The sequence below is a fragment of the Molothrus aeneus genome, chromosome 3, assembly GCF_037042795.1.
Source record: "Molothrus aeneus isolate 106 chromosome 3, BPBGC_Maene_1.0, whole genome shotgun sequence".
NCBI lineage: Eukaryota > Metazoa > Chordata > Aves > Passeriformes > Icteridae > Molothrus > Molothrus aeneus.
In genome coordinates, this window is record NC_089648.1 from 95598465 (window position 1) to 95623274 (window position 24810).

Below are 24810 nucleotides of genomic sequence, written 5' to 3' on the forward strand. Positions count from 1 at the left end.
AATTGTTAATTTCAGTAGAGTTCTATGGAAATCTATAAAATGTATCACATATTTCTTCTTACAGATTAGCATATTTTACATCACAATGCTGTTTCTTTTCTCCAATTCTTCATGCATGATTGATGAAATTGTATTAACAAGACTTATGTACCTACTTTAAATAAATGCACAGAAACACATGGAATTCTAATCCCATCTCTTTCTGAATTCTGTGCTATTGCTCCAAGTGAGAAGTTTTGTTAAATGTTAATGTTGTTAGGATTACAGTGTGAAATTTTCTGTTAACTCACGTCAAACAGGAAGATCCAGAGCTCTACTCTATTTTTCAGATGCACTTTCTGAGCTATGAAATTTCAATTTCAAACTCATAAAATACTTTTTGCATCTTAAAAAGCAGTGCTATTTTTTTGCCTATTTTGCAGTTTGGCATATGCTCATCTATCTAATAGGTTGCTACAGCTGTTGGGTATTTATGAATTCTGCCATACATACTGCCTTGAAGTTTCCCTCATTCCATACTATAATGGCTGTATCTCTCAGTTGAACACTTAAAAATATACTTTTTCCCTCCAGGTACCAATCCCTTCATTCTCTTCTGTATTTTTTTATGTTCCCATGTTGCTCATGCTTCTGAGCTGTGTGGGATTTCCTACTCATCAGAGTTGAACAAACACTTTTAGACACAGAGTCACTGACATCTTTTAGACTTTTGCAGGTGCCAGTAGCACAGACAAAAAAAAAAACCAACAAAAAAACCCAAAACTCCCAAGAATTTCTACTGCATGCTGTTACATTCTTGTATAGATTACTTAAAGGCAACTCTCCCTGGACCAACCAGCTGCTGCAGTCTCAGTTTTTTCTTACTTTCACACTCCCTGTGCTAAGGATAGAAGCATGGAACAGGTCTGTGTATGGGGAGAACATTCTGACCCTGAACAACACTACTGATGGTCTAGTTTATGCTGAAATAAGAATATATGATAGACCTCATACAGCTTACTCCACTGATGTATGATTTCTATGGAAATACACAGGAATGGAAACGCTGCACAGGGCAGTAGAGCTCTGTATGATGCCATCATTTACCACCTGTCTCTGTATGCAATGGCACTGGGACAGAAGGTCGATGACCCAGGCCCAGTTGTCCAGTTTGAGCAAAAGCTGGTCTCTTTTAATATTCCCTTCCTCCCTGCCCAAAAGTCATACTTAGGACTTAGTTCTAACAGTGTGTCATCGTTTTCACTTCTCTTCTCTCCCTGCCCCCCAGCATAATTCATTTATCTTTTAGATAAAAATAAATAATTTTCACATTAGGAAAAAATAAAAATTACTGGAAGCAGGGGATAAATTTATGACATTATGCATTCATCCCAAATGAATGGAACACTTTAAAACTTTAACAGGACTCATAATTGAAAGACTTACATCATATTTTGGCTATAACAGCATGAATGGTTCAGACACAGTAAGTTCTCATTAAGTGACGTATCAACTGTGATATTATCTGACCTACTATTTATTCACAGCAAGATACGACACCTTCCTTTCATGATTATATATTGAAAGAATCACAGCCACACAGAAGCCACACAAATAAAACCACTCTGAAAACTGAATTTCCCCTTAGCCACCATCACTCATGTAATTAATCTACTTTTAGCTCTTGCCAAGAGAAACACACAACGAATTACAGTGGCCAAGAGAGAAAGCCTTCCTGCTGGGCTGTGCATTCCCACTCTGCTGTAATCTGTCTTCAAACTGCTAAACCCATTCACACTCATTCTTGTCTACATCACTTACTAACATCCCTCTGAAGACTGTGTCTGTTTTCCTAAAATTTAAATATTTTCTTTTTAAAAGTGTAAACGTGACCATCAGTAAATGTACCAACACAAAGGCACCTTGCTGTGCTGGAATCAATGAACTGAAACATTTGCAAAGCATTTTGTAATCAAAGAAATGCAATTCTTGGACATTCATTTTATGAAATTGGATCACCTAAAGTACAGAAGGAGTAAATTCAGTCTATCTGAAAGCAGTGTGCCCTGGCAGCCAGGAGGGATGAAACTGTTCTGGGGCACATCAGGCACAGCATGGCCAGCTAGGCAAGGGAGGGGATTGTCCTGTTCTGCTCTGCACTGGGACAGCCTCACCTTGAATATTTTGTGCAGTTTTAGGCACCACAATATAAGAAAGATATAAAGTCCCTAGAGAGTGTCCAAATGAGGGCCACAAGGAGAAAGAAGGGCCTTGCAGGGAAGAGCAGCTGAGGGCACTGGGTCTGTTCAGCCTGGAGGAGACTGAGGGGAGACCTCACTGCAGTTACAGCTTCCTTGTGAGGGGAAGAGGAGGGGCAGGCACTGATCTCTTCTTTCCGGTGACCAATGACAAGACCCAAGGGAATGGCCTGAAGCTGTGTCAGGGGAGGTTTAGTTTGGGTATCAGGAAAAGATTCTTCACCCAGAGGGTGGTTGAACACTGGAACAGGCTCCACAAGGAAGTGGTGACAGCACCAGCCTGATAAAGTTCCAGAAGCATTTGGACAATGTTCTTGGGCATGTGGTGTGACTCTTGGGGATGGATCTGTGCAGGGCCGGGAGTTGGACTTGATGATCCCTTCCTATTTGTGGGTCCCTTCCAACTCAGCATATTCTCTGATTCTTGCTATCATACTACTGACCTCTGAGTATGATTCTCAGGAAAGCTAAGTGACCACAACTGTAACTTAAGACAATGAACACATTAAAAAAAAAAGAGATTTAATGTATCCAGGTACTTCTACCAGAACAGACGTACTAATTTTTCAATCACTTACATAAAAAATTCTCAAAAAGAGGTGTTCGAGCACACACAAAATAGATATCTTCAGGTTTTTTCTCTGTCTTATCTTCAGATGTGTCTGATTCCTATTCTTATGATCCCTTCAAGGCCTGTAAGAATTTATCTAAAGCAAGACAAACTCCAATGCATCTACTACAGTAAAATTCCAGGTTACCAATATTATTTTAATAATATATTAACTCTTCCAACATACAGTTTGTATATTCAAGAACTAAAGGACATAAATGGACCTGTTTGCCTCCAGTAAGATATGAACTGCAGCAAAGAGTCACTGATCTTGGGACAAAACACTAACTTCTTCCCAGAAAATAGAGATACAGGATATTATAATTCATAATCCAAAAAACAAGTAGTCTAAAACACAGCAACTTAATTTTGATACCTAAAAGGTAGAATTTATTTTTATCATATGGGTCTCTGTTATATCCTTCAATGTTTGTAAACTCTAATGAGGATCCTGCTGCTACAGTGTTGGAAATTAAGGGAGGGAAAAGACCATGTATAAACTATTTACACTATAAATGACAGTTCTTTTGAAGTTTATTTAGGATTACATGGGTAATATGAACAGTATAGATGTGGCTCATAACACTGAGTCTGGGAGAAGAGCTACTCATGTTGTGAAATTACAGCCAGGGAATTTGGAACCTTTTCTCATTTTTTTTTTCATTTTTGCCACACTCTTTTGCACCATTTGGAATTGGTTTTACCCAAATAGACTGTTCAGAATGGAAGGGCTTTTCATTTCAGCTCATGAGCAAAGCCACTAGAATTCATAGAATTCAGACCGGATTTATTACTCTTATGAAGCAAACAAGACACGTCCTGCAGAGTTTTGGGAACACTTTTCTTCAGGCTTTGTACATGCTCGGGGCCTGGATTGCAAGGAAATCAAGAACATTTTCCACCATCCATACAGCAGTGTCTAGCCAGAATACAATACCCTAAAAGCATTGATCATTTTTGCAACCTTCTACTGAAAAATGCTTTTCCTTAAAACACCAAGGGAATTCCTTCACTGGAACAAGTCTATACTATTTATACATGGAATAAACAAGATAATATCCTTGTTAGCATTTGAGAGGAAACAAGATGTTTTAAACCTGCTTATTTTGTTTAATATTTACAGAATTCCCTACACATGTCATACAGAAAATGCACTACGAAGAAAGGGACTTTTAGACTTATTAGTGGGAGTATTCACATTGCAAATTAGTGAAAAACATGCAGCATTTCTTAGGGATTTTCTTTTGACTGTTTTTCTTTACATGTACTCACACTCAAGGCAGCTGGTCCTGGAGGTCCTGCATCTCCCTGGTTATAACAGGAGAGGAAGTAAATCAACAATGTCTTTAGTTATACATTTTTAATCTCTAGACCTTTTAGAGAATATGCAGCACTGCAGAAATTATTTCAGTACAATCATCAAACATGTTGATTATGAAAATATGTGAGTAAAGTGATATTCTTCTCCAGTAATGGCAGAGATATACACAGTTCACCACAGGTTAAAGGGAAAAAAAATGCCAGGCCTCTGCATAAATGAATCACAGCTTAAAAAAAGCAGTCCTTCAAAACACAGTTCCATATGTCAAGTTACAAGCTGCAGCTTACATGTACAAGGTGGCTGTTAAAGCCAGTGTGACAGCTCACATATGTAAAGAAATCTGACTGTGTGAATATTCACAGAATTAGGTCACTGAGGTACAAATCACATCTGAGACCTTCAGGTTTAGTTCATGGGAGCAAATTAGCGCACCCAGAGAGCAATTCAGAACACCAAATTTAGGCTCTTGATCAGAACTCCTTTTAAAATTCATTGTGATAAAGGGCACTTGTCTTTTGCATTTACAGTTAGCCTGTACTCATATTATTTAACCCTTAAGTTGCACAAATGGCAGCAGTGGGTGTTTGCCACACATAGTTATGGCAACATGTGCAAAACTGAAGAATATCATGCACACTCACATATACATACAACTTAATAGATTTAAAAATGTACCTTTTCTCCTTTTGGACCAGCCACACCAGGACTACCAGGGTCACCTTTTAGTCCCTGGGCAAAACGAGAAATGCATATTTGTTGTCATCTGTGAAAAATTATGGGACAAAATCCTGTAGCACTGTGAAGTAGTATACACTAAACAAATAGGCTTAGAATTCTATCACATTATTAGTGCTATCTCGAAATTCTTTATTTTCATTATTTTGTGAACAGACACACATCTATCAAAGACCACAAAGTGTCTTCAATACATAATTAAACATACAAAGCCAATCTGCTTTATTTTGCCCCATTATGGTAAGTAGTGAGAAGAAATGCAAATTTCTTTTGCAGTCTTGCATGGCCAAAAAAGATAAAATAGAATATCAGAGAGGGTGCTAGTACATTCACTTGAACTCTGCTAAAATTGGGAAAAAGGCAGAGGTGGACAGAGAACTGCAGATTTTATGTTTCAAGTAGCAGTGCTGAACTGATGAGCTCCAGCAAGGTACAGCTCAGAGCTGCTGCACATCTTCCAACACTCTCATTTTCACCAGTGTTCACAAAGGCAATTAGAGAAATAATTGATCTCCTTCAAACCTCCTTCTTTAGTTCTCCCTTCAAGAGGACAAGCAATTAGTACTGCCTAGCCTTACAGCTTGCATATACAGCCATTTCACACTCCCAGGATCAGAGTGGTTTGGGTTGGGAGGGACTTCTCAAGATTATCCGGTTCAACCTCCCCTGGCAGCAAACAGGGACATTGGCAACTGGATCAGTTTCCTCAGAGCCCTATCCAACCCATTCACTGATGTTTCCAGGGATGGGACACCTACAGCCTCTCTGAGAAACCTTTTCCAGTGTTCACCTTTTTCATTGTAAACTGTTTCCTACTTACACCTAGTCTGAATCTACCCTCTACAATATCTCCTATACAACTCTTCCACTAAGAAGTTCTCACCAGAAGCACCCAAAAATCCCCACAAAATATCTTTAGTACCCAGCACACAATCTTTGTTGACTTCTCCTTGCTGCAAAACAAATGGAAAAATGAGGGATTTCAAAATAGGCCCAGCAAATTCAAGCCATTCTACAGCAATGAATGAACTTAATTATCATGCTGTACCAAGCTACCAGGAATTCATTTTTATTTAAGCCAAGAGATTTGTCTTGTGCCGTCCCTCTCACCACTGCTTTAGTGGCATGAGAGACTGTGTATATTGAAACTCAGAGACACCTCTACAAGTTCAAAGATTTTACTTAGAAATGAAGTGGCAACAATGGAGGCAGTACAAGACCCAATCATAATAAGATGCTCCACAAGTAGACCATCATCGTTATTATTCTGGAGGTTAAATAGGTCAAGGGTAGAAAAAATTCATTTACATCTGAATTAGGGTTTACAAACTAAAGTTCTTCCCAGCTCCCTTTTTGTCCTTGCAAACTCTCTTCCTCAGTTTGCAATTATTAGGAAGATAGAGACAACTGGCACGAAAATGGTAACTAACATCTGTGCCTTGGTGGGTACAGAAACATGAAATCAATGAGTGTTCTAAATACTGCGTATTTGTGCAACTTCACTTCCTGCTAAAATTACATTAATTCACCATCTGGAAGGAACATCATTTAGAACTATATGAGCATTTAAGTACCCACTTTGGATTAAATTTGTGGTTGTTGTAAATACCCCTGATTTAGCTTTGATTTGTTCTTTATTAAGCTTGCCAAATATGTAATAGTTAAATCAGAAGTAGTTTTGCTGTTTGAACTTAAAAAATGTAATAGGCAGATGGATTCAAAAACCAAGCCAAAAAATTGCTTTCTTTTTACAATCTGCATATTTATGACATAGCTTTAATATTGTCTCCATTTGCTACATTTTACTTTCAACCTCCTTCTGAAAGAATGCATAAAACACAACCAACCCATATTCTTACAGCCATTTAAGGGATTTTTCAGGTATCCAAACTGTATAGATTTGGTTCAAAATCAATACTAGCAAATCAGCCATGGAACAATAGTTATGAGTTTAGGAATTAGCTCTTATGCTGTATGTTTACAGAAGATAAAAGATAAGGCTAAAAAAAAATCTGCAACTCACAGATGGTGACATATATCTGTGTGTCTCTACTGAATAGAAAATGCAACTGCAGATGAAAGATGCTGAGCCTGAGCCATGCACTTTCAAACTATGAACCTTATTTTTTCTTAATTGCTGTGTTTAAAGCTTTTAACAATGTTTCTGCAAGAGCACCTTAATGAGGTGTGCAGTCTAACAGCTACTGCAGAGATGATGATCTCAAATAAATACAATTGACCTTAAATAAAAAGAACACGGGGAAACTACATGTTTTACAGGAAATCTTACAGTGTTTGAAGGAGGATTTTAAAGGACCCAATGTTATAGGCCCATTATAAGTATTTCTGGTTTACCTAGACATTATATATGCATTTAAAAATATTATAGACTAAGTAAGTTCCAGACATAGTGAATGATAGCAAAAAAACCCCACATCTGGGAATGCACCATGCCTATTTTTCCCTACAGTCACCCTTTTGAAGCTGAAAGGTTTAGCTGCTGGTTCACTGTCTCTGAAATGCCAAAAGAAGAAAGAATTCCTGTGCCAAGTCAAATCTGTAGCCCCTTTAACACAGTACAGCAGGGTATCCTGTCTCTGGCAGAGGCCAGAACAGGATGCTTCAGTAAAATGAATGTGGTTATCTAAACAGATACAATTTGGATGATTTTAGATCAAGCCTTAAGTTAGAAAAGCTCATTTTCTGCAATGTTTTAGGAGAACAAGGTCCATTTTAAAAACAAACAAATTTCTATTGATCTAAGGGGTCTGTTACCAGATTTGCCAGAAATTTAGGAACAGATCAAAAATTCCTCCTATAACAGAGAGTTAATTAATTGGGTATTGAATTCTATCTCAGTCTAATTCTAGCTTTTTGGGACCGATATAATAATATACATTTATGAGTTCATGAACAGTCTTCAGCTGAAACATTTAAAAGAACTACAGTGTGGTCTTTTTACAGGTCATGATAAATTTACACTATGGCTCCTTTATGAAGGAGGAAACCAAAATGTAAAGCAAGCATTAGAATATGTATCTACAAGGCCAATTCAAAGCTAACAAGATAACAATACTGGAAAATAGCAAAAATGAGAAATGTTCTATACACATATATAAAATAAGACTGATAACTGTAATGCAATTTCCAACCAACAGAGAAATTACTGGGACAAGTATATCACAAATATCTATAAGGGTGTGAGCTGGGATCGACAAGGGAAAGATTAAATTAGAGGCAGTGTTTTTTGTTTGGAGGACATGACAATGGTACTTCTGGTGGAATGAATGAAAAACTGATAAAAGAGGTAAAATGTACCACCAGCTGATACCAGGTACTTTTCTCAATGAAAAATTGCAAAGATCAGCTGGACTCCAACCAGAAGACTCCAGCAGCTCCTTGCAGGATCCAAATGTTGCCTACTGGAATTGCACCTATTTGTACAGCACATACTGTGCTGCACATGTGGTAATGGAAAATGCAGTCAGACTGCAATCATATATTCAGGAGAACAAGTTTTCAACTCTAAAAGATACCTTTTGGGGAAAACATAATTTGTTATTTGCAATCCAGTGGCCTTCATTAGAGTAATCTGGTTCAATGTCACATCAGGGGGAAATCTCCAAGAACAATACATAATGTACTGGAAATACAGTATACAACCCAACAATTTAACAACAATGTGCAACCCCATTATTACAGATCAGATCAGTTATCTCTACTGAGTAAAAGAGCTTGGGAATACTCTAACCACTAAGGGCAGTACTACATTTCCTGCACAGACCAGCCTTAAAATCTAAGTTAACAACATCTTCAAAGTCAGGTGTACAATGCCACCCTGGATATGCCAGGATAACTCTTCTAAATTAGCAAAGTGTTTTCATAGCTCCAAACAATATACTTTTTTTCAGTTTATGTTTCAGATACTTTAAAATACTGACACTGCTCTTTTCTCATTAATGGAATTCCAAAACTTCAAAGTGGTATATTTCTAGAATTCCCTGGACCCTAAATTAAATCTACTATCCTCTAATACTTTTGTTCCTAACAGAATTCTCAGACTCTAGATATAAACAAAAATCATCACCAACTTCACATTTTCAAACAATAGAATTATTCTCTTCCTATTCAGGTATTTCCTTGCAATGCTAATACTATGAGAGCTCAAGATTAAACAGACAGGTCCTGAGGGTGTGAAGATAAACAACTATTGCTATTACAACAAGATGCAGGATCCCCTTAAAAATGATCATACTTCTGATTACCTTTTCCCACAAGCAAAAAAATAAAAAAAATGTTTTCCATCTTTCCATTGAAAACCTGTGATTCTTTTATTGCTTACTGAACTTAAGAGGTTCATCTTTTGACATCAGGTATGTAAAGAATTAAATTTTATGTAGGAAAGTTTTAGAAAAGTCACTTATGATATTACCTCCCCCAGCAAGAGAAATGAAAATAATCAGTTAAACACTTGCTTTAATATATATACTAGATTTTCATTTTAGATTTAACTTTTTTTTTCCCCACTTACAAGAAAGACACTAATCCTCTACCAGCTATGCATGACACATGCTGACAGATATGATAAAACTTGCTGTTTTGACTTACTTTTGCTGAAGGATTTAATTTATGTTAGAAAATAGTAATTGGCAGTATCCCATGGCATTCATTCCTACCTGCACCAGTGATCAAGGAAACAACATGACTCAAAAAAAGGCTAAAAGTTTCTGTGATAAAGATCTTTTCACTTCAGATCAACAGGCAGACATATGGATATAACAGAGAACATATTCCACAGATAGTTTCATGGATATTTATATTGCAAATTTGTCCTTATTCTACACAGGCTATTGGTGTTTTTATATTTTTTTTTCAGATAGTGTCTCTATGAAACTTCATTTGTTACAGTGGACAGCCTTATTACAGAATCACAGAATCATTAAGGTTTGAAAAGACTTCCAAGATCGTCAAGTCCAACCTTTCACTGATAACCACCTTGTCAACTAGACCAGACAACTCATAACTCCTCAGTTATAAAAGCAGACAGGTCACATACCCAACTGTAAAACAAAATATCCACAAGAATGGTGAAGGGAAATAACATCTTAAAAAAATTACAGGATTTTAGTGGCAGCAATCTGTCACCTGAGTTTAATGTCAAGTGGCTAAAAGAGTCTCAAGGGATGAAAGAGATACTATTCAATCAAACTGGCTTTTCAACCTATGAAAGCAAATACATGCTCAGAGACATGGACATGTACTACAGGAGGACTCTATTAGTAATATATTAAGTTATTTATAGCTACTCCTTAGGAAACTAAAAACAATGGCAACCACAGTAGTAGTATTTATAGCAAGTATTCATGTTGTCAGATGGATTTTGAATAATGTCCCAGGCTGGGACACAGCATTGTAGAACTTGGCTCAGATTACTGGAGAGATAAACTGGGAGATGTGCAGAACGTTCAGATATATTCACAGTTCCCGCCTCGAAACCTGGTTCTCAATGAGATTAACTGAGCCAGTTAGCATGAGTGAGAGAAGAGGAAATTAAAACTTTCTAGGTATTTCATCACTACAGCCTAGTCTCCAAACCAGGTCTGGCTTCCCCTCTGTCATGCTACTTCTTTCTAGCAAGAACTTTCTGTACAGCTAAGAAAACACAAGTTAGCAACAGCAAGCAAAAGTTTTCCGTGACACCTACTTTTCTGATTTTGATTAAAATACATTCAAATATGTTTCTACCATTTGTTCAAGAAAAAATGTTCAGTCATCATCTATCTTCAAGTTCTTTAGAGGATGGAAACCCTCACTCCCCCAGGCAGAGACAACACCTGCCAGAAGGCAGTGCCTCTAGCTTTAAGTGTTTTCAGGCTGTTTTTATAGTTTTTATACAGCACGGCAGATTATACCAATGTAAGTAGATTAACTTGATTATTGCAGAAATATCAGATGTTACATTTCTGCTTGCAGAGCAAGTTAGAGAGACACAGATAGACACCAAGAGTCAATGATACACAGACCTGTAAATTTAAAGACTGATATTTCTATGCAGAGTGATAACTGAGCTCAAAGCATCTTATGTAAGCATTACTAAAAGAGAATTATGTGTGGTTTCAAACAATACTATTTTATACTGCCATATGCAGTTTTACTTCAGTTTTAATGTTTTAATGACAGTTTCCATAATAATAATAGTCTACCATTTACTGACACATTGCAACAATTCAGTAAATATTCAAAAATATGAATGTTCAGTATTTTTCACTTTCATAGTGCCACTATGTTAAATATGCCCTAGAGTTAATTAGATACTTGGTATACCTTACTCTTCCTAAAAGGTTGATGGAACAAGATCTCATGTAGTAAAGAAGATCATGTAAGACCAACACAGAAATGTCACCAGAGCTATGGAAAGAAACACAGATGTGTTTTTTCCATGCTGTCAACATATATGTATGTATGAGAGAAGGATATGGTGCACCTTTACAGACAAACAGGCTACAAGAGAATACTTCTACAAATACCTAAATGTAGTTTCAGCTTAGTACATAGTGCATGTTCTCACATGAAGGACATCCACTTAAAAATAGCCTGATTTACCAAGTATTAAATTATAATTACCTAAAACAGGAAAAATATTTTTATGGTTAGAGTGTGCCTGGAAAGCCAGGTGATGTAAAAAGTGTCATAATTTCGTAGCCTGTCTTACTCCATTTTCAGTAGCCCCAGCTGGACTGCTACAATGTTTTTGTGTTAAATGCTGACCCTTTAATTCCTTTGGAAAAGCTGCTTAAAAAAAGTATTACTGAATGTTTTTTCCAAGTCCTGTATCTGGATTCTACTCCGAATGTCAGTCATTCCCCATCTGGGAGATGCTCTCTGCCTTCAACAGCAATGCTTTGCTCCTGGAGAGCCAAGATCATCCAGCATTAAAACCTAAAGCCAGGGTAACCCCCATCAAGGTCAAGAGGGAGAAGGACAGGAAGAGTGTATAAAGCAAACTTAATTAACTTTATTAGGAATACCCAATTTATTAGGAATATAATACTCTAATTTATTACCCTAATTTATTACCCCAATTTATTAGGAATATAGTACCCTAATTTATTAGGAATACTCAATTTCTAAATCCATCACTCTACTTACATAAAGTCTGAATTGCATTTCTTAACCACCCACCCAGATGTTTGTAACTTGACTGTTTCATTATTATTCCATTTACCTCTGGTCCAGGAAGGCCTTCTGGTCCTGGTTCTCCTTTATCTCCTTTTTCACCCTAAAAGAATTAATATTTATTTTATTATATATACTCATGGCACATAATAACCCACAACGTTTTTAACAGCAAAAATATTTTACCATTCTGGTCTGTTCTACGTGTACATTTCTGGATGCACAAGCAAAACTATTCCTTACATTCCAAAAGAAATTCTTTCCAAATAAATGTCCCTGAAAAATGTCTAGCACTGTGGCACTATGAGGTACAGCTCTCTGTACTTCATAGTGTCATTGAACATCCATAAAGACTCTCCCCAGAAGAACATTATTGTTTCTTGCTGTGTTTCAAGGATATGGTGGTGAAACAGAAATTTACATCAGGGAACAGTTTAGTTTTTGAAAATCATAATCTTAATATTGCTGGGTTTTTTTCATTCTGAGATTCAGTTTTCTTATCAGATGCTTAAAGTAAGTGTTTATTACAAAGTCCTCAGTATTATATTTTGTCTTTGACCCATACTGGTATAGGGTTCACTATGTGCACATGAAAAATGGAAAAAACTTTTGTCCTGAAAATTTTCTAACAAGTATGAATATGAACAACATGATTAATCAAAAGAAAAAAAATGGGGGGAAAGTTCCTTCAGAATTGACTATAGTTGGCTCCTGAGTTTGCTCATGAAACGCTGACTACAAAACACAATAATCTTTGTAGAATACATGAAAGAATTCAGTTCCATATTAACTCTAACAACCATGCTATTCTAGTTAAGACATATTTTATCAAAGTGAATAAAATACACCTGCTAAAGAAGCATAATTTAAGAGAAAATACCTCCAAGAAGCAACAAGCTTGAAGAGCTCTATAATTGAATCTCTGTCCCTCAAATGAAGCTTGTCAAATCAAAATAAGTAACCATAAAGTAACATAATTCTGACAGAAGTGCAAGGACTGACTTAATTAGAGTCCAAGCGCTTCATATAAACCAAAGAAAACAAAGAGCTCTTCACCAAATTTCCCTTATCTCCAGGGGACTACATTTGTCTGAGCAGAACCTATTCATTATATCAGCATGATCTTCATAATTCTGTTAGGTAAATGGCATTGAGCTGAGATCATTCAGCTAACTGCATTTGTGACACAGCCCTGATTCAGAGCTATTTCTCCCATGGCAATGACAGAGGGCGTTTCATCTAATAATCAGTTTTGCAAAATGAGTGTATGAGCTTTGTTGAACAACTGAAGCCTACTAACAAATTAGCAGCAGCAAACTGTGAATTTAATAATCTCACTCCCAAGATGGCTTTGCTGATTCATTTTTTCCATTTTAATACATCTTGTTGATAAGAAACTTAATGTTACGCTTTAGCTTGAATCATACAGTTAAGGTTTTCCCTCAAGTATTCCTTTTCTTACTGATCAAAAAAAAAACTCCACCACATAAATCTGTGCATTTACTGCAAAGTTCAAATGACACCAAACAGTTATAGGAATTTAACACTTATTATTTTAGTATGTTTAAACAATAGAGTCCTCTTTGTTCTGTGGATTAAGACACTGGTTGAGAAAGTAATTTTCTTTCACTGTCAGTTTAAAAAAAAATCCAGTTGAAATCCCAGGTGTACTGTTCTTTTTAAATAGCTCACTTAAACTTTTAGAACTGCAAAAGTGACATTTTACTTTTAATCACTGTGACATACTGAACACTTAATACTGCTTTCAGGGTATTTCAACTAGAATCAGTTACACTGCTGCAATCTTGCAACAGTTATAAAGATACACTCATATATTTGACATAATATCTCCTTATCTGAATATATTTCTAGAAGATTTATACATTTATAGAGCTGTTTTTTAATTCTATGGCTTGTGTATCTGCTTTCACACTTTAAGAAAAATGATGCAAATATGTACAGATTTGCTTCAGAAGTAGTAGCATCCTGTAAATGCCCTGATGCATAGGTGGAAACCTAAGGTGAAAGTTTCTTGTCATAATTTTTTATACAACATCTACATTGCCATAAAAAGCTAAACAGAGAGCCTAGCTAAAAGATGCCTGTCCCCTCAGCCTCAGTTATCATTTTCTTGGCTGTGAGATGAGCAGTACGTGTTGGTGAACGTGCCTTTTCCTCTCCAGCAGGCAGACAGTGACTTCAAATTGCCACCCGGCAGCTCTAGACACACAAGTGTGCCTGGTGAGTACAGGGAAGAAAGAAACCCCCCATTCCTTATGATTTACACAATATTTGGGTTTAGGATGTTTCTCAGTTTCTTTGACAAAATGATAAAAAGCACCCCCCTTAATGAGCCTTGGACCTCTGCAGAGCTCCTGGCTTTCTGCCAGGTATGCAACTTTACATGAACATACCAATTTTTTAATGGAATACACAATTTATACTTGCCAAGCCTATCATATGGAATGTCCGTGTTCTCTGTGAAGCCAGAATGCAAACCAAACAGAGGTCCAATTTTTACAATTTATTCTCACAAGATCTGAGCCAAGTCATATTCATTTCTGTCTTTATGAAGCACACTATACTGCATAATTAACAGCTTCAAATCTAGCCAATTTGCAGAGTTGCTGAAGCCACTCTGCAGTGTAGAGGAGGCTGTTAATAATCAACATTATGGCTTTGTGGCAATGTACCTTATAGATTAAGAAAAAGAGAGAAAAATGCATTAATGTCACTTTATATGAAATGCTCCTGCCTGCTTGTACTACATTCAGATGAGACAATTAAAGACTATTTATTGCAAAAACAGGATGACAAAACTATGAAAGCATCAATCCTTTTTTATTAGTTAACTAAAACTAACCCAATGTAACACTGAATTATTTGTATTTCTTCGGGTGAATTCTGCATTTCATTACCCCAATGGAACAAGCTGATGGGGTTGCTCCAGAACAACTGCTGGGAGGGATTCAGTCTGCTGTGTATAATGGCAGATGAACTGAATTCAATGATAGCATTCTTTAATTAGGGCCATCCACAGTCTCTGCAAAATGAGAGTACCAGCCTCCAACTCCTCCACTTTAGAATTGCCTCAGTTTCCTTGCACACTATTTCCCCCATGTTAGAATGGCAAAGTAATATATTTGGAAATACAATACATTAAGACCTAAAAATTGAACTGAAAAGATAAAGATTTCTCTGCAACAATGCCCTGTTAATAATACAAATAAGGAATTCCTGGTATCAGTTTTTGGAAGAATTTTAAAGTACCATTGTTAATTAACACTTGCTGAATTACTCTCCAAAGTACACAAGCTATATAGTACCACTAAGTCAGTGGGGACACCTTATAATTTTTAGCTTCTGAAACTCCATGATTTTACCTACATATCTTTAAGACAGTTATGATTTGTCATTTTTAATACTTTTTTTCCTGTTATGTTACAGATCTGTCTCAGCAGAATGTTCTACATGAATTTTATTTTCTTGTGACCACTTCTCCATAGCTTCTTTTAAACTGTTCTCAGCTCATAATAACGCTTACTGATTTTTCTTGAGTAAGTTATGAATGAAAAAAATTTACACCTTCAGTTAAAAAACCCCAACCTTTTTTTCTTTCTGATTTTCTGATAGGTGTCTGAAGAGCTAGGGTTATGAAGAACTCCACCCCAATAATATTCTTATTGCCTGACCTGTAAATCTTCCACAGAATATGGGATGGTATGCTTTAGGAAAGTGGCAATACACAGGATGAAGCACCTCAGGACTGCTAAGAGACTGTACCATTTAAAAGGAGTGGAAAGCAAGGCAAACTAGTGATTTTGACTCAGTTCAGACTGGGAGGAACTATACAAGGAAATATGAATGACACATGAAGCTCATTTCCACACAGACTGTAACCCTGTAGCACATAGGACTCAGAAGCAGGATCAGAAGGGGACAGCATAATACACTGCAGAAATACACTTCTATTATAGAAAACAAAAATGAACAGAGATGATCAGGAAGGATGTCACCTTGAAGCCTGTGTCCTCTCAAGCCCATATATTTTGGATACTCAGACAAAGCAATAAATCAGGTCGTCTCCCAAAGCTTTATAGAGATCAGACGGCTCAGTAGACACACTTATCAAGATACGATGACCAAAAATCTGCTGATTCCAAACTGTGCCTTTGCTGTCTTGTGACAGAGTCCTAAACAAGTGTTGTGCCCAAACATATTGGATACCATGTCAGGAGAAAGATCTTTCCATCCTGCTTTTTTACATCGACTGAGTAATACTGAAAATATTCACAATGGTTAATTATTGCTTGCTGTCACGCGTCACAATCCTAAGCAAGCTCTAAGTACTTCTAACCGGAGAGGCCATATAGAGGCAAATTACCTCAACTAAAGGCAAAACCTTAGGCACAGAACAATCTGAGTCCAGGCCAGCCCAAGGCTCCAAAGCTGCACCAATGAACTGCCTCATTCTGTCAGCAGGAATAAGGCAGCCATCCATTTTTATTCTTTGTAGAAAAACTTTAAAATGCAAAATTATTTGGATCAATTAGAACCGCAACCAAAGAAAAAACCAACCCAAAAAACCCCAACTCAAACCCCAAGACCAGTAGAAATTTCAGTGTAGTGTTCTACAATGCAGATATGCAATGCACAGAGAACAAGAATAACCCCTGTAGCACTACTGCAGAAAAATATCTGGATATTGCCATGGATCACATAGTACATGGAAATCTGTAACACAAAGACATTTTTAAAAGGCTAAACTCCATTCTCCATTTGTCAAATGCAAGCTGAAAAAAACCCAGCTATTCTGGCTTACTTGCCACTGATGAGAAAAGTGAAAAATAACACCTAGTTCAGGGCATCATATTTTTCTGCCCTTCTCCAAGCTAGAATGACAGAAAGTGTGAAAAATAGTTAGGAGGTAAGAATGAACACAGGACATGCTGATGGATCTCAAATATGGGAAAAAATGTTGTAAGTGGGACATCAATGTTCCCATACTGATAATACAAATAATAGATTTCATTTGTAGCCAAATGGGGTGTGGGAGGTAGAATTTGTGTTAAAAAGGCAAAGTACTGTAATGATCTAAGCTTAGAATGAATTTGCCTTAACTGTAGATTTTGCTTGAGAATGCTCTCTCTTAAAAATGTGTCAAAGTCACATGTTGAAATAGTTTTAGCTTTTCTTAGGATGATGTCCTTGCTGAGTAAAGATTACAGTGTTTGCAGGTACCTGTCTTAAGGAGTCAAAGTTCTCTCATTTATCAATGTCTCCTTTTATCATAAAGGTGTTGAAAGACAGACATTAATACAAATGCCACAATATACAGAATAACAATATGATCAAGATGTTTGCTCTGTCCATGTGCCATTACTGCCAAGCACAATGATTGAATGAGTTCAGAGACACAGAACAGCAAAATAAAAATTAAACCAAGTAACACAGGCAAAAACAGGAGTGCAGATAAACATATTTGGAAGAGCTAGCAATCTCTTTGGATTGAAGGACTGTATGCACATTCATTCAAGTAGCTTAGGCATGCATTCCTTTCTCATACATTCCTTATGAAAGTTTAACTCTCCCATGGCAGCATCCACAAACACTGATTTCTAAAAGATGTCTATTAATTCCATGGGACCCTGACAGGCAATAAAGTGTCCTCAGTCACAGTCTTATTGAAAACTCTTATAACATAGGCTACAGAACTATGATTGAGAACCAAGCCTTAAAGAATATCCAAATCTATTATTTCACAACTAGAAAATGCCACAGCAAGGCTACCAGCAATGCCTTATTGAAAACACAGGTGAAGATTCCTATGATCACTTAATGTGTTCCTTACTAAATCTCATCTAGGTTATTATCTTCAGTGTAATCCTATCCTGGGGAAATCTAAGAGATTGCCTAACATTCCCTAGTGCTGACCAGAGCCATTAAAGATCATTAATGAAATGAATACTAAAAGGGATTCAGATGTACTACGGTGAGTGGAAAAGATAAGATACACAGAACACCTTTTCACCTAAGAGATTTGGTAAGGTAAAAGAAACATAAAGACACAACTTCATCCTTCTGGGTAATAGATATTAGCCAGCATAGGAAGAAAAATACTGAAATTCTGGCTAACTCTTGCTTGCTACAATGTATGCAAATCTAATCACAATCACATACTTAGTTTGTTTTTCAATAATAAATGTCCCAACATAAATAATTAATGACCTAATCATGCTTAAGATGCTCACACTGGCTTTTCTTTCTGCCACATGAAATTTAGATTTTTTATTTTGCAAACTTTGCTTTGCATGCTATCCTGCCACGCTCAGGCTGTCACAACCATTTCAATTTCTTTTTTCTTTTCCTTTAAACCTTTCAATGTCAAGGAGAAAAATATTAACAAAATCAACAATCAAAACTTCACTCTTTATAGTAATTATTCGGTCATATATACCCAGACCTAACTTGAGAGAAAAATTCTTAATCCAATTTAAAGCTTTATTCATGGAAATAAGAAAAATTGTACAACCTAAAGCATGAGCTATCTGAAATCAGAGTTTCAATCTCCTAGATAATATGTATTCTTAACATTCACTTGAATATATTAATACTCCCCTCAGAAAGTATCATCAGTCAAGCAAAATGTATAAGGAAGAGTCACAAAGCTTTTTCATGGTGATCTTCATTTTCAAACCCTACTTTGTACTTCTATTAGCGGGTGCAAACAGTAGTCTAACTCCCCAGAAAAACCCATAATATATTTTAAAACTCAAAAACCATCATTCAAATATTAATCGATATTCTATTCTTTACTCACTCCATCTGGCTCAGCTCTGCAATAAACTCTACACACAGAATACCATTCCAGTTTAAAAATTGGTGTACTGCATATAATTTATTGTGCTATACCTTTCCTCATAATCCAAAAGCAAAAGCCTTTCCAAACTATAAAGACTCCTGAATTCAGTCAGACAACTCATACATGCATCTTTCCATGCAGAGGCCATAAAGGGAGCACTCATGGTCCAGTCTCCCTCTCCTTCTACAGTGTCTCTGGCTAATCTCATCTGCAAATATAAAATCAACAATCATTTCTGTGAGTCATCAGTTACATCCAGACTTGACTACTTGCCAAGAGCACATCTTAACCTTCCAGTACCTCATATCTAATCTATGTTTGAATTGTTTTAAATATTTCTTTCAACATTTTTTACTTGAGGAAGCTTCCTCTTTTTGTCACTGTGAAAAACACTAATTCTGTTGGTCAGCAAGAACTGGAATTATCTTGAAGTGGGTCTCTCAGATACAATCCACATCCAGACCACAGACAAAATGTTTTTCATCCCTCTACACAGCTTCTACTTTCATGCAGGCTATTTTCACAAATACTCCCTCATCCTGCTCTCACCTACCCATTAGGATTGTCGTAGTTAAAACTCCAGTCATCCTTTATCTTCTCCTTTGATGGTTCTCATGCACACACACTTAAATACCAGGACATCTAAGTGTAAAATTCAGGGCACAGTTCGGCATTGCAGGGTTTACACAAGGTCATACCATTTATTTTCATACAGTAACCTCTCCCTTCAACTCAATTTTCCTCTAGTTTTATGAACACAGTATCTGCACAATAGATGTAGCATCATTTTTTGTATTATCAATTTTTTAATTAGCCAATCAGGTCTCATTGTTCTGCAGGTATCCATCTTCTGTCTTAATTCTTACATTTTAGTTATAATAACCCTTGTATTAAATAAATGGTCCACTCTGTCTTTGTACATTGCATAACACAAGGGAATCATAATACATGTCTCAGCTTGCACAAATCCCTAAGTTATTATAGAGTTTTGTTCTTACATCGCTCAAGAACAAAACTAATAGCTGAATTTGGCTCTGTTTTCCCTCACTGATCTTCCCAGTAATTTTAAACTTAAGAATCTTGTGTATCTATCAATAGATTAAAATCTCAAAAGAAAAAACTGTCTCAATAATGAGCAGATTATTTTTCCATTTCTTAACTAAATACTAGAAATGGATTTGACTTGCAGCTACATTTGTTTAAAATTCTATCTGCCTTTTAGTGGGGAGGTTTCTGTTTATAGCAGGTTGGTGTTAGTGTTGAATGAAGATTTTTCCGTGGGAGGAATAAACCAGTTTCTTTTCAGGGCTTGTCTCCTAAGGCAACCAAAAGCCAATCTGTTCTTGACATCAGTTGACAAATAGTATTGCTTTCACAGAGCGTAGTATTTTTTAGACACACATGCTTTCATGGTTTTGGCAGGGGATTGCTATTGTTATTTATACTCTAAAAGATGTTCTGCAGATGGTTGAAGCCACATTAAGTGTTTGCACAAGCTGATGGACTGCTACGTCTTTCCTGCCAAAGGCTGCACCTCTGGCTTGATTTCTGTCCCATGACAACCAGAATAATAACTTTTCTGTAGCTCTGACTATTAACCATGTTCATCAGGCCTACACAGACAGCAGTATCAGTTTTCTCTATTTTCTTAGACTACAATAAGTAGTTTATTAATGTCATAGAAATCCATCCTTTGTATCCAGGAAACTGGTGTTTCAATAAAGCTCTCACAAACCCTGGTACAGTTTAAAGATGTGGCATGTTCTAATCTCCTAATGTTCTAGTCTCCTAATGGGTATTTATCTGCGGTGGAGACTTGATCTGTTCAAAATACACCCACCTTGCTCAGTCAGACCTCACTAAGGTCAGTTCAAACTGTAATTAGAGAAGTAGGAAATTTCTGCCTTTTGCACAAAACTTAGTAAATAGAGATTTAATACAGGAAGTTTTCTCCCCTTTTGAGAGGATCAAAATAAACAGCTTCCACCATCCTGGCAACTGTCCATACAATCAGCCCATATAGGTTCTATGGGTACGATCATAGAACAATTACATTTCTCTTCCAAGTGAACCACTGTGCTTTGAAGGGTGGAAAACCAATGGGTCTAGAATAAATAAGTGAGACAATATTCTGCTGCTGAATGGGAGGAATTATCTTTAGAATGGTCATCCTGGAAAATCTGAAATCTATCTACTGGCCAGCTACCAACAAGAGGAGTTTAACTTACTGCTAGCCTTCAATAGGTACATAAAATGCTACCAGGATAAAGCCTTTTCTTTCTCTGTGCACAATATATACTGGCCTCAGCACATCAGAAAGATCAGTGATATGTTCCCTGTATACATCTAAGACAACTCAGTCTTCACCTACTTTTCACCTATTGTCACAGAAACTCTCAGCAGGTGTTGCAAATTAGCTGCTCTTCTAATCCAGCCTCTTTGGCTTCTCAAACTGAAATTTAACAACACACAAAGATGACAAATGTGCATACTGTAAAAAGTAGCATCATGAAGCTGCTGACTGGGTTAGCTACATTAGCACATCCTTCTGTACAATTTACCATTCTTGAACTTTTATGCAGATCCTTTATAACAGCCTTTATACCTTTGACTTCCATGCCGTGTTATGTCAGGTCTTCTTCAAAGTATTTTTTATTTATGTCCAGATGAGCATAGAGTGTGGCACAAAAGACATGATTTATGGAGAAAATGGCACAGAGTACTAGATGTTAACACTGTATTTTAACACCAAACCTATACTGAAGTAGCTCTAGTATGGTTTCATGAATTCAAGAGCCATTAGAAATTGCAGCACCTTAGGCTTGTTCCCAACGTACATCTTTCAGAGTAGCTTCATCCAAAAAGAATCATATTGTTGTTCTCCAACCCCAAAAGTCATCCATATAGCTCTGCAGCACCTTTTACTTGCTTAAATATGCTTATTCTTCTGAATTACATTGGTTGCTGAAGAATAGCCACATACCAGTCTGGAGAAACAGAATGTGCTGGGATATAAACCCAGTAAACAGAGGCACTTTTTTGGTCTAAACAGTTCCCTGACTTGTTTCTTTTACTAGGAATCACACAAACAGTAGCAATAGCAGTGCGCAGGGACACTGGGGATAGCAAGAAGCAACTGGAAAGGAGGAGAATGGGAGGAAGACCATTTTTATCACTGACAGTATTACGTTAATAAACATCAACTACTGCTAAGTGGAGGGAAAAAAAGTGCTTTGGAACTTAAATATACTTTATGATGTATATTTCTGGCTTTTCAGTAGTAACAACCACATCTGTCTTTGCAGGTTGTAGAAAGATTCCCCTGCTCATATGCACACACAGAGTTCTATTTTTAGTATATTAATGAAAACAGTTATGTCATCTCCTCTTCTACAGTGACCAATGTCTGAATCCATTTTGTTGTTTCCTCTTTCATCACATTGTTCATGAGTTCTAATCCTTTTCCTCATTGAAAAACAACTCTCACTCAAAGTTGCAAATGCTCACATACAGAGCCCATTGACTTAAACTAGCTTAAGAAAAAGAGGATAGATTAAGATGACATAAAAGAAAGAAATTGTTTGCTGTCAGGGTAGTGAGGGAACAGGCTGGAACAGGCTGCTGAGAGAATTTGCCCAGTCGCTGCAAGTGTCCAAGACCAGTTTGAAGGGGGCTTTGAGCAACCTACAATCTATAATGGAAGATGTCCTTGCAGGAAGATTGGAAGTAAATAAGATTTAAGGTTCCTTCCAAATCAAACCATTCCAAGATTCTGTGATTTCATCTACAAATTTACGTCCTTGCATTCATGCCTATTTAATAAATATTAAATAAAAGAATTTTTAAAGAGGTCTCAAAGTATGAGGCTAAACTATAAGAACTACAAGGCTCCATAAGCATGTATGCAATTAATGCTAAATGTTATTTTCAAATATTGCACCATGAATACTCTTTATTAAAGTATCTTATTTTTTCTTCTTCTCATTAGATACTTGTCAGTACAGTATTTTTAATAAAGAATAATCCTCTGAAATAGTTCTCAGTTGCTAAATGTATTAAATGTGCACCATGTGTTACAGGTAAAAATTTTTACATTAATTTAAAATTAATTACCATTTATTAGCTACCAGTTAAAAAACTTACAGTTTTGTTTCCAAACTAGCAAGTGCTTTCTCTAGGCATTACAGCTGTAATAATATCCAGTCATCCATCTCTGGATATGTCTTCACAGAAATCTCCAAAAGTGGCACAGAAGGCACAGAATGCACTGGAATCAGTACATCCAAAGGACTCAGGACTCTGCTCACACTGTTAAACCTCATATCTCAACAGATTGCCCCCTAAGAAAGCTGCAATGCTTCTGATACCCCAGATAGCTCATCAGAACAGGCATGGCTGTTTTTGCAGAGCACTGCATGTGCTTTCTTGCCCAGAGATCCACATCTGGGCCTACCATGCAAGAAGCTTCCTACATTGTGGGTGAAATTGGGTGAAACTGGAATTTGGAGACCTTTGTAGACAAAAGTAAATTACAGAACCACAGAATATTCTGAGTTGGAATGGACCCACAGGGATTTTCAGAGTTCTGAACTTTGTCAGGCTCAAGTTGTTTTTGAAAAATTATACTCAATATGTGCAAATTACCATTTTCAGAGCTTAAGATAAAGATATCTTTCTAATGCCAAAAGCCCTCCATACCTGTCAAATTTGGATGTCTCTAGTCCAAGGCAGAAAGAGGTTGAGAGTCCACACCAACATTTATGTGTTAGAAAAATCGGTTTTCTGCTAATCTTTTTCTCAGCAAGACTTGGGGTGTTTACACTCAAAACCATTTTGAAGTACACAATAATCTAGTCAAAATACCAATTATAAAGGATAAAACAGTTGAGGATGAACTATGACAAACTCAATACAGTCATTATAAGATGAAATGACATGGCCAAAGGACAATGAAATTCAGTGTAGATATACATCAAATGATGAAGATTGTAAAATCCTTATATCCCCTATGTAGCCATAACCTGTCAATACAAACACAGCTTCCTAAATGGAGTGACTGTTAATGACCAGCTCAAAAGAATCAAGAATGAGATCTTGAGACCACACTCAAAGCTAAAGAGAGGACAGAAAAGTCCCTGTGGGGAGACAAAAAGACACAGAGGATAAACCAAAGAATCACTGTGATATTACATAGACGGAAGTTCTTGTCTTTTCCACCTTTAAACACTGGAGCAGAACTCAGTAATATCCAGAAGCAACTAGTAAGGATGATCCAATAGAGAACATATTTCATAGTGGGAGACACTAATTGCTATTCTTCAATTTGAAAGAGACAGCTCAGGAATGTGTAACAGAAGCTTATTGATTCTCTATTGATACTGAAAAGGAGAACAGGAACATTCTGAAAGAAGTAGGGGACACCAAATCAAATTAAGAGGAAGTGGGTTTCAAATAAACAAAAGGAAGTGCTTCTTCAAACACAAAGATAAACAATGTAATTCCTCACCACAGGACATTGCAGATGCTCAAAGTTTACATGAATCCAGAAGAAAACTGTACTTTCTAGTGGGAGAAAAGTCCATTGAAAACTACTAAATTCACTCAAAACACATCTGCTGAGATGCAGTCTCAAATAACTGAAGGCTGGAAAAGTACTGTACTTGCTTACTTTGTCCTTACACTTGTCCCCAGGGCACCACTTCAGGTTATCATTAGAACAGGATGCTGAGCTTGATGAACCTTTAATCTGACCAAATGGGCATGTGTAAGTAAATTAAACAGTGATAGATCTTGGGACCTGGAACTTGGTCATCTATATCATTTAATTGATAGACCCCAGCTGTGAAGGTTTTTTGCAGACATTTCAATG

At 36.7% G+C, this 24810-nt stretch overlaps 1 protein-coding gene across 1 annotated transcript in view; it reads right to left on the reverse strand.

Annotated features, from left to right (window-relative positions):
• The window catches only part of COL19A1 (collagen type XIX alpha 1 chain), a 169803-nt gene that overhangs the window by 71993 nt on the left and 73000 nt on the right, over window positions 1–24810 (reverse strand). The window contains exons 12-14 of the mRNA XM_066545914.1: window positions 12129–12182; window positions 4844–4897; window positions 4120–4155 (exon numbers count right to left, since the gene is read on the reverse strand). Of these exons, the coding sequence (XP_066402011.1) occupies window positions 4120–4155; window positions 4844–4897; window positions 12129–12182 (144 nt within the window). The remainder of the gene's footprint in view (window positions 1–4119; window positions 4156–4843; window positions 4898–12128; window positions 12183–24810) is intronic.